The sequence below is a fragment of the Ostrea edulis genome, chromosome 1 (assembly GCF_947568905.1).
Source record: "Ostrea edulis chromosome 1, xbOstEdul1.1, whole genome shotgun sequence".
NCBI classification, from domain to species: Eukaryota; Metazoa; Mollusca; class Bivalvia; order Ostreida; family Ostreidae; genus Ostrea; species Ostrea edulis.
The window spans coordinates 49,031,449-49,042,959 of NC_079164.1; the positions used below are offsets into that span (position 1 = coordinate 49,031,449).

Here is an 11,511-nt window from a genome sequence, read left to right on the forward strand (position 1 = left end):
GTGATACTGTTTTGCTTCGAGGGAAGAGAATAATTTTGCCAAAAGCCTTGAGGGACCAAACTATAAAAATTGCGCACGAAGGACACCAAGGTCTTGCAAAAACCAAGGCATTTCTCAGATCCAAAGTCTGGTTTCCAGGGATAAATGACAGAGTAGATAACTTGGTAAAGGACTGCTTGGCTTGTCAAGCAATAACCCAGTCAAAACAAATACATGTATAACCACTCAAAATGTCAGAATTGCCTCAGGAACCCTGGAATGACCTCAGTGCTGATTTCTGCGGCCCACTACCATCGGGCGATTATCTCTTTGTCATCATTGATGAATACTCGAGATACCCTGTTGTAGAAATCGTCAAATATGTATCAGCCCAAAGTGTTATACCGGTGTTAGACAAGGTATTATCCACTTTTGGAATCCCTAGAGTCATCAAGACAGACAACGGAAGTCCGTTCAATTCCTACCAATTTAGTAAATATGCCAACAACACAGAATTCACCCACAGAAAAATTACTCTAAGATGGCCTCGAGCAAATGCTCAAGCTGAAGCATTCAACAAGCCACTGATGAAAAACATCAAAGCAGCTGAAATAGAGCGAAGAAACTGGAAACAGTCCATGTTCCAATTCCTCAGACAATACAGAACAACTCCATATAGTTCTACAGGAATAAGTCACTTCAAGCTAATGTTCAACAGAGAAGCAAAGACTAAGCTACCATCGGTCCCAAGGAAACAAACCAAAAATGATGAACTCTTGCGTCAAAATGATGAAATCTCAAAAATACTAATGAAAGCTGGTGCAGACGAAAGGATGAAAACAAGACGGAGCGATATCCAGATTGGAGACCACGTGCTACTAAGGAATGAAGTCAAAGAAAAGAAGACCACACCATCGTATGATCCTGTACCACACGTCGTAACTAACAGAAAAGGAAATATGGTAATCACTAAACAGAACGAGAGAAACGTGACACGCAACTCATCATTCTTCAAGAAAACAAAATATCAACTCCAAACTGCAGATACAGCTGATGAAGAAGAGGTACCAAATGTCCCAACACAGAAGAACCACCTAAAAATCCCTGAGGTTCGAGATGGTGAAGCACACACTTCGCGCCCTACAAGACAGAGGAAGCAACCCACTTACTTACAAGATTATGTTACGCGTGTGAATAATCAGTGAGGGGCATAATGATCACCTGAATTATCCTTTGTTTGTTTATGTGTATGTTCTTTGTGTATAATGTTTTATTATTGGTCGTGTATCAACGAATAGAAGCTCTAGTCACTAACTCTAGTCAAGTATTAACGAACTGTGAAAACAACTGTAGTCGGACATTTTAAATTGAATACTTATGTTTGTTCAAATAGGATTTCAAATCTAAGAAAGGGAGGGATGTAATATCCTATACTCTTAATGCTTCATACGTGTCATATCGTCAATTAGTGCAACCCGTAATTATGTATTCCATGTTCTGCATTTTTATGTTGTAAACACATGTTCCGTAAATAAATGTATAAAGCAAGGCAACTGGATTTTAGTTATTGAATTGCTTTAACTGAATATTACAGTCATAATAGGGGATCAAAGTTTTACATAACTCATAAATAGGATTTTTTTTTTAAAATTCTCCTTACGAACCATTTGGCTAAAGAAGTTTACATTTGCACAAAAGCTTCCTGACATAGTGCAGATTGAAGTTTGTAAAAATCATGGTCCGGGGGGGGGGGGATGAGGTCACAGTGGGGGATCAAAATTTTACATACATATATATAGGGAAAATCATTAAAAATCTTCTTCTAAAAAATCACTGGCCAGAAAAGTTTATATTTATATGAAAGCTTCGTGACATAGTGCAGATTGAATTTTGTAAAAATCATGGCCCTCGAGAGTAGGTTGGGGCCACAATAGGGATAAAAGTTTTACATGCGAATATATAGGGAAAATCTTCAAATATGTGCCAAGGTGACTCAGGTAAGCGATGTGGCTCATGGGCCTCTTGTTTGCTAAGGTTATTTGCATTTTCATAAAAGGAACTGTTTTATAAAATTCAAACAATAGCAATATGAATATGAGCTTTTACACAAGGAGTGTAATACAGACATGTTAATGACTACAGTGTTTAATGTACCTGTGTACAAACTCTTGGAGGTTTTTTTTTTAAATATACATATAACAATCACTACAATGCTTAAATGTAAATCCATGCATATATGTTAGTCTAATTTATCATATTCGATTTAGTATATCCTCTTGTATTAACTTTCATGTTAAAAATGAGCTCTTTCCACTCTTGTTGATAACACAGCATTCAGTTTCAAAGTTATTACATGTAATATTGCACATGTATGATGAACATCTTTTTTGAATAACTTCCTAAATTTTGTTTTCAGTTATACGTGTATTTATCCGACTTATTTGGATTCACATTCTCTCCAACCTGATTTTGAATTGAAATCAACTTCATTATTGATTACAAAAACTAATTCCATTTTCATGGTTTGATTGCTATATACAGATAATCATATACTTGATTCTGTAGTACAAGTCATACAGATGCATGTTTATGTATGTATTTAAATGATTTCTGGTGAGGTGATGAAATGGATGTAAAGTGTTTCATAGACCTGCATTATTGGTGTGTTTTGACATGAATATCTGTGACACTTGTACGTTAGTGTATGTGGTTATGTGTATTTTTCTTTTCTGTCCAGTTGTTTGTCCCTTTCTATTATTATTTGACATACATGTATGTATCAAACTATTGATTTGTTTCATTTTAGTTGTATTCTAAAAATATTTCATACACTTATAAACTGGAACACAACAGTAAGTTAGTTGCGTAATAACAATTGAACACTTTTTACCGAAAACTACCATTACAACTGTTTTCACATTTTCTACCAAAACTTGACATTTCCAAAAACATTCTTCTCTACAATATCACATCTGTAAGAACAACAATTGCATAGTCATGTAGAGCATTTCATGATCTAGGGTGGTGGCCGGAGCGTAGCGGATCAGAAACCCTTGACTTGGGAAGATGGGTGGGGGCCAAACTGGGTATAAAGTGTTTATGTGTAAAATATTTGAATAGCATAGCCCTTAATGCTATTGATTGATTGTATCTCGTTTAACGTCCCTCTCGATCATTTTTATTTCATATGGAGACGTAACCAAGACCGGTGAAGGGTTGCACAATTTAGGTCTTTGTTCGACGCATACGGCCATTGAGCAGTGAGGGTTCTTTAGTGTGTCACACCTACTGTGACACAGGACATCTGTTTTTAAGGCCATCTCCGAGGACCCTTGACATTCACACCTGATGCCGAGGTTTTGGCGATGGAATTGTCACTACCTGTTTTAACGACCTAGGTCTGTCGCGGCCGGGATTCGAACCCCGACCGTCCGCATACAGGGCGAACACTCTACCTCTAGACCACCACAGCGGTGGTAATGCTTTTGATACTAAATTCTGATTATGGATATTTAAAAAAAAGAGCAGGTGTCCTTTACCAAAATTGCAATTTCATGATCCTAGGACAGGGTTTTAGTTCCGGGTGGGATCAAAATTATTATGGTGACCATTAATTTTTACAACATCATATAAAGTTTATATTTGAACATGTTGAAAAGTTTCAGGGCATTGTTTCCAATCCATATTTCTTATTTCCTTACAAGAAATGTATTATTTAGTTGTGCGAAAATAAAGAATAACGCATGAACTGGTTTTTTTTTTTTTTTTTTTTTTACTGTTGTTCCTGCTTATTAATATTACAGACAGAATTCTTGAAGTCAGCTTAGCGCTTTTCAGTACTTTCAGTACTTTGATTTTTTTTTTTTTTTTTGCGCATAGAAATCATTTTTCTTTTAATTATCATAACTTCAGTGTATAATTATGACACGCACTATCATTTTACGCCTCGTTTTAAAACATTGCGTATATTATGTCTTAATTACTTAAGACGTCTTAAAGTAGTGTAGGATATTCCTAAGACAGCTTTGATTTACATCCAAAGTTTGTCTAAAAATGACCTTAATATTTCCATAGATTTCAGGTATATCCTAGGAACTTTTAGGAATTTTTATAAACATGGCTGCTGAGGCATCGTAGTGTGCAAGAAGTGAATTCGCTATATACAGTTCCCAAAATATTTCATGTATACTTTATAGGATTAGGAGCTGTAATGAGATCGGTAAAGTTGGCTACTAGTAACCAGCTACTAGTAACTGGCTACATAAAAAGAGAAAAGTTGGCTACTAGTAACCAGCTACTAGTAACTGGCTACATAAAAAGAGAAAAGTTGGCTACTAGTAACCAGCTACTAGTAACTGGCTACATAAAAAGAGAAAAGTTGGCTACTAGTAACCAGCTACTAGTAACTGGCTACATAAAAAGAGAAAAGTTGGCTACTAGTAACCAGCTACTAGTAACTGGCTACATAAAAAGAGAAAAGTTGGCTACTAGTAACCAGCTACTAGTAACTGGCTACATAAAAAGAGAAAAGTTGGCTACTAGTATCCAGCTACTTGAACCAGGAAAAGTTAGCTACTAGTAGCCAGCTACTAAAAGTAAGAAAAGTTAGCTACTCGTAGCCAGCTACTACAAAATATAAAAGTTATAATTACTGATAGCTCGCTACCAGATAAAGGTTAATGAGTTTGAAAATGAATTAAATATTTGATATAAACACGGAGTTCCTTAAGGTATTCACACGGATCTTGAAATTTCATTATACCGATAATCAAAATGTATAAGTAACTGATTTCCTAAAGAGCGATATCAGAAAATTCATGGCGTACCAAAACACCATCTATCACTTCTTGCCATATGTATAGTCGTAAATTCGTCAGATATCTAATACAAACATAAAGTTAAACATAAAGTTTCTTACGGTATTCACACTTATGTTGAAATTTCAGGGTAACTCGAATCAAATTGTAAAAGTAGCAAATATCTCAAAATGGATGGTATATCAGATGATTGAAGGTCTGAATTCAATCCGTATCACTTTTAAAGTGAACACTCAGTTGAAAAAGTTTATTCGTATTTTTCATTGCAACGTTATGTAATTGTGGATAATTGAGCATGAAATTTCATAGGACTCCTCGTCCTCTTTAGAAATAAATCTGATTGATAATAATTTTCAAACTCATTAACCTTTATCTGGTAGCGAGCTATCAGTAATTATAACTTTTATATTTTGTAGTAGCTGGCTACGAGTAGCTAACTTTTCTTACTTTTAGTAGCTGGCTACTAGTAACTAACTTTTCCTGGTTCAAGTAGCTGGCTACTAGTAGCCAACTTTTCTCTTTTTAAGTAGCCAGTTACTAGTAGCTGGTTACTAGTAGCCAGCTTTACCGATCTGCTATAATGTATGCATGCAACCGAACCAGAAGACACACATTCTTCATTACATATACATGTACTAGTACTAGTAAACACTTTTGTTACATTGTTTCATTGTTTACAATGTGAAAAAACCTGGACGAGAGATAATAATAATAATAAAAAATTCTTTTATTTAGACAGGATAGCACAATTAGTACAAATGACTAGTTTACATTGTGGTCCTGTATAAAACATATTCACAGACAGATAAATGAGAGAATAGAAAAATAGATAACATAATATAAAATATATACATAAAATACACACACGATATATACATCATATTTATATATCACTTATTTGAGAATTAATGCTGCAAATATGCTGATTTAAAAGATGTAATAGAACCACAGCTTCTGACAGACTCGGGCAACTGATTCCATAAAATTGTGGAGGATACCTTAAAAGACCGTTTATAATATTCAGTTCGAACTTTTGGTAAATATAAAATGCCACTATCTCTACTTCTTGTTGTTCTGGAGCTAACTTGGCTGACAAAATTAAAAACGTTCATATATTCTGGTGTCATGTTATTAAGAACCTTAAAAGCAAGCACTAGTTTTCTATATACAAAATAATCATGAACAGGCATCCATTTAAGAACACTAAAAATATCAGCTGTAGAAGTCTGAGTTACTTTCACCTTCAATATAATTCTGGCTGCCCTTTTCTGTAACTTAAAAAGTCTGTCAATAAAAACCCTGTTTTTGGCTGAGCACCAAACTGTGCAACAATAGTTAAAATGAGGAAATATAACAGTGTTATAAATTTTCAATAATGCTGCATTTGACATAAAAGTTTGCAGACGACGTAAAATGCCTATTTTCTGTGAAAGTTTCTTGCATAAAGAATCAATGTGTACAGACCAGGTTAGACATTCATCTATTTGTACACCAAGAAGTTTGGCCGTTTAACAGTATCTAAAACAATATCTCCTACTTTGACACACATTTTTCTACACTTTGAGAGTTTTTGTGCAGTGCCAATCAACATACATTGTGTTTTCGCTAAATTCATCGTAAGTCTATTACTTTCCATCCATTTCATAGAGTTTAAAAGATCATCATGCAACCTTTGCTCAATAACATCAATAGATTGATGTGAAACATCCTGAGATGTATCATCTGCATATATAGAGACATTTGAGTGCTTTAGGCATTTAGGATAATCGTTAACAAATAAAATGAAGAACAATGGACCCAATATGGACCCCTGAGGCACTCCTATTGTAACATCTTTTTCATCTGACAAAACACCTTTCCATCTAACACATTGTGATATCCCGCTAAGATAAGACTGAAACCATTTAAAAGAATTTTGACAAATACCAAATGATGAAAGCTTGTGTAACAATACCTGGTGGTTTACAGTGTCAAAGGCTTTACTAAGATTAATTAAAAGAACACCTGTTAATTTGCCACTATCTATATTACTTAACCATTTATCAATAATGTTATAAAGTACTGTTCCGCAAGAATTCTCTGGTCTAAAACCGGATTGATGTTCCGTTAAAAGATTGTTTTTATCCAAATACTCGTAAAATGAGTTAAAAACATGCCTTTCTATAATTTTGTTCACGATTGCTAAAACTGACACGGGTCGATAATTGTTCACCATAAAATTGTCACCAGATTTAAAAAGAGGGGTAACTCTAGCTTTTTTCCATTCGGATGCAACCACACCACTTTTTATAGACATGTTTAAGGAGGTATGCTACACCAGAGAAATTTGATGTAGATGAAAAGTGGAGGATATGTACAACAATATTTTGAAGTTGAAAATTTTCAAATTTACTTTATTTTGTCAAAAAATACAGTTTTAGTAGAAGGTAATCTGAAAAAAAATAAAACCCCTACTGGACTCGAACCTGCGACCTACAGTTCAGCAGTCGGTATCCTAACCTACTGCGCTACTCGACTAGGTATTTAAATGGAAAAGGAAAAGTCAAATATTGCTGATATAGATTTTTTCATCCATGTTTTTAAAGGAAGTCAGCCATTATGACGATGTAGAGTACTACCTTAACAGATATGTTAAAATTTCACCAATCACACCCGAGCTAATTTTCAACAGCTTTACAGAAATAGCATCTAACCCCGTAGCCTTCGAATTTGACATAGCATTTATTTCATTTCTGACAAAATTAATAGAAATATTTGGAATGCTAAAAGACCCCCTAGGCATTAATTGTTCAATTTCAGGCAATGAACTGTCAAATTTCTCTGCATATTTGTGCCCAATGCCGCAAAAGATAAATGAGTACATGCAGGTTACAGATAACTTGAAGGTTTATGTTAATTCATGTAAACTTCCGGTGATTTTCAACTAAAATTATCAATATCACCCGTTTATGCAAAATCCGTATGGCTTCAATTTATCATACGAGTCTACGTGCTATACAAAATCTGGTCCATTTTCGCCTCTGAAGTCTGGTTCGCTGTCTTGTTCCAACGCCCTCTGGATCAATAACTTGAAGCAACAGTCGAACACTTTCATGATTCACAACAAAACCATTCTTGATACACTTTCAGTGTAACAGTTTATATCCTTGTAACTGACCTGATTTGTCAACTTGTTCCGTTCTAAACATAGCCACGGCAAGAATATTTGAATAACACTTGCGGCGAAACAAACCCATTTTTGTCAAAAGACGTCTCAAGCTTCTAATACTTATCACGATCCCATTATAAAAAGCTAGCGACTGCAAAATTTCTTTGTGGCTAATTCTAACTTGAAATAAAACTTCACAAGCACATCAACTGTTTCTACGCGGTCCATATTTGTTGTTTGTTGAAATTATGTCATTCATACGGCTTAATTATGTCATAATAACGACTTATTATCTCGTAAATTACGACTTAGTATCTCGTTCGTACGACTTATCATCCTGTAATTACGACTTAGTATCTCGTTATTACGACTTGTTATGTCGTACGTACAACTTAGTATCTCGTTATTACGACTTGTTATGTCGTTCGTACGACTTAGTATCTCGTAATAACGACTTGTTATGTCGTTCGTACGACTTAGTGTTTCTCGTACGTACGAGAAATTATCTCGTTCGTGCGAGTTATTATCTCGTTATCACACCTTAGTATCTCGTTATTACGACTTATTATGTCGTTCGTATGACTTATTATGTCGTAAATACAACTTATTATCTCGTTATAACGACTTATTATGTCGTTCGTATGACTTATTATGTCGTAAATACAACTTATTATCTCGTTATAACGACTTATTATGTCGTTCGTGTGACTTATTATCTCGTAAATACAACTTATTATCTCATTATAACGACTTATTATGTCGTTCGTATGACTTATTATGTCGTAAATACAACTTATCATCTCGTTATGACGACTTATTATGTCGTTCGTATGACTTATCATCTCGTATATACAACTTATCTCGTTATAACGTCTTATTATGTCGTTCGTATGACTTATTATGTCGTAAATACAACTTATTATCTCGTTATGACGACTTATTATGTCGTTCGTATGACTTATCATCTCGTATATACAACTTATCTCGTTATGACGACTTATTATGTCGTTCGTACGACTTTGTATGTGTCGTTTATACGACTTATTATCTCGTAATTACGACTTAGTATGTCGTTCGTACGACTTAGTATCTCGTACGTAAGACATATTATCTCGTAATAACGACTTATCTCGTACGTAGGACTTAGTATCTCGTACGTACGACGTAGCAAAAAATTATATCAATTGGCAGCAATACGCTTCCGTAATGTTCACATGAGCAAACTCGAGAATTTGTAATATCACATGCACACTAATACGCTTTGTATGAATAACGTTGATGAATGGTTTCCCAAAAGAAAAATATGGTGGGTTTGTGATTTCTGTTATTATATTTTTGCGTAATGAGTTGATAGAGATGGCTTCTCTGGCTTCGACATTTAATAAATTCCAATGTTTTATTGAATCAGGTACAACTGATTTTTTGAATAACTCTAATCTGCATCTTGGAAGAAAGAACTGATTTTTGTTTGCATTTCGCAAATTCTATGGTTGTTATAACAATCTAAGTTTCCCAACACAACCTATCATTGGGTCAAATGCTGTCTGACTTGATTCATGTATCAATTGTTAGGCCGTTCTTGGCACACTGATTTTGACTACAGATAACTCCGGTTACCTGATCAAGATATGGGGCGGGTGTAACCGATCGAAAGGGGATGCTTATTACTCCTTGGCATCTGATCCCACATCTGGTATATCCAGGGGTCCGTGTTTGCCCAACTATCTATTTTGTATTGCTTTTAGGAGTTGTAAGATTGATCACTGTTCGTTATATTCACCTTTATAGGAGTTATGAGATTGATCACTGTTCGTTATATTCACCTTTATAGGAGTTATGAGATTGATCACTGTTCGTTATATTCACCTTTATAGGAGTTATGAGATTGATCACTGTTCGTTATCTAATTCACCTTTATAGGAGTTATGAGATTAATCACTGTTCGTTATATTCACCTTTATAGGAGTTATGAGATTGATCACTGTTCGTTATCTAATTCACCTTTATAGGAGTTATGAGATTGATCACTGTTCGTTATATTCACCTTTATATGAGTTATGAGATTGATCATTGTTCATTATATTCACCTTTGTAGGAGTTATGAGATTAATCACTGTTCGTTATATTCACCTTTATAGGAGTTATGAGATTAATCACTGTTCGTTATATTCACCTTTATAGGAGTTATGAGATTGATCACTGTTCGTTATATTCACCTTTATAGGAGTTATGAGATTGATCACTGTTCGTTATCTAATTCACCTTTATAGGAGTTATGAGATTGATCACTGTTCGTTATATTCACCTTTATATGAGTTATGAGATTGATCATTGTTCATTATATTCACCTTTGTAGGAGTTATGAGATTGATCACTGTTCGTTATATTCACCTTTATAGGAGTTATGAGATTGATCACTGTTCGTTATCTAATTCACCTTTATAGGAGTTATGAGATTGATCACTGTTCGTTATATTCACCTTTATAGGAGTTATGAGATTGATCACTGTTCGTTATATTCACCTTTGTAGGAGTTATGAGATTGATCATTGTTCGTTATCTTCACGTTTATAGGAGTTATGAGATTGATCACTGTTCGTTATATTCACCTTTGTAGGAGTTATGAGATTGATCATTGTTCGTTATATTCACCTTTGTAACGGGACAAATTTTCATGTTTATTTGGATAAATATCATTTAACACTCAAAGTCAATAAAAGCGTGCAATCGATGTCGCCGGCACTATATTAGAAAATAAGCTATATCAAATCATATATATTGTGTGCATGCTATACATTCATGGACCCATAGCCTCCCTAGGCGTGGTATACTTTTTATTTTCCCTTTACTTATAAACTTGGTAGGAAGCGTAGATACCCTAATTTTGTAACATCGTGACTGTCGCCGACACAATTTTTAAAAATTGAACAAGCAAATATAAAAATCTGAGAGCGTGTTTTTTTTATTAATTTTCTTTGCGTTAATATCATTTATATTACCTAAATTTTCATTCAATAAAAGTTGAACACCTTTTGCGTATGCTTTTAAGCAGTGGTGTATATATTACTCCATGTCGCCAGATTATATTCTGTGATCATAGGGTCAATTAAACCCAATGTATGGACAATGATTTCGTATTATCTTTATGTTTTTGATCTATTTTGGCGCTAAAATATTCAAAAACTTTGGGAAAATATTCATCAAGCGATATTTGGATGTGGCATTGAGAAGAAGTTATCATTATTCTCAAAATTTTGCATTTCGATTTAAGAAATGTAACATACGATACAATAAACTTTTTTATCAAAACGTATTTGCAGAGCAAATGTTATCCCGTTTATGAAAATCTCGTAGTGTACAGAGAATGAAAATATAAACATTTCTTTTGCAGAAGTCATTGGCTGGTCTGAAATTTGACAAACGTGTCAAGATGTAACATTCGTTACCGAAATATTAATTAAAGGGAATGATATAACAATTTCCCGCGTATTTTTGCTCTCTGTCTGCATGATGTGGTATACGACATGAACGTCTACTATGAACATTTGAGTTTGAAAGTCAATACGT

General features: G+C 34.3%; 1 protein-coding gene across 1 annotated transcript; it reads left to right on the plus strand.

Moving 5' to 3' along the window:
* The first annotated feature begins 230 nt into the window (after positions 1-230).
* On the plus strand, positions 231-1,184 carry LOC130047855 (uncharacterized protein K02A2.6-like). Its single transcript, XM_056143499.1, has one exon. It carries the CDS (start codon positions 231-233, stop codon positions 1,182-1,184), a length of 954 nt encoding a protein of 317 aa, XP_055999474.1.
* Positions 1,185-11,511: the final 10,327 nt, after the last annotated feature.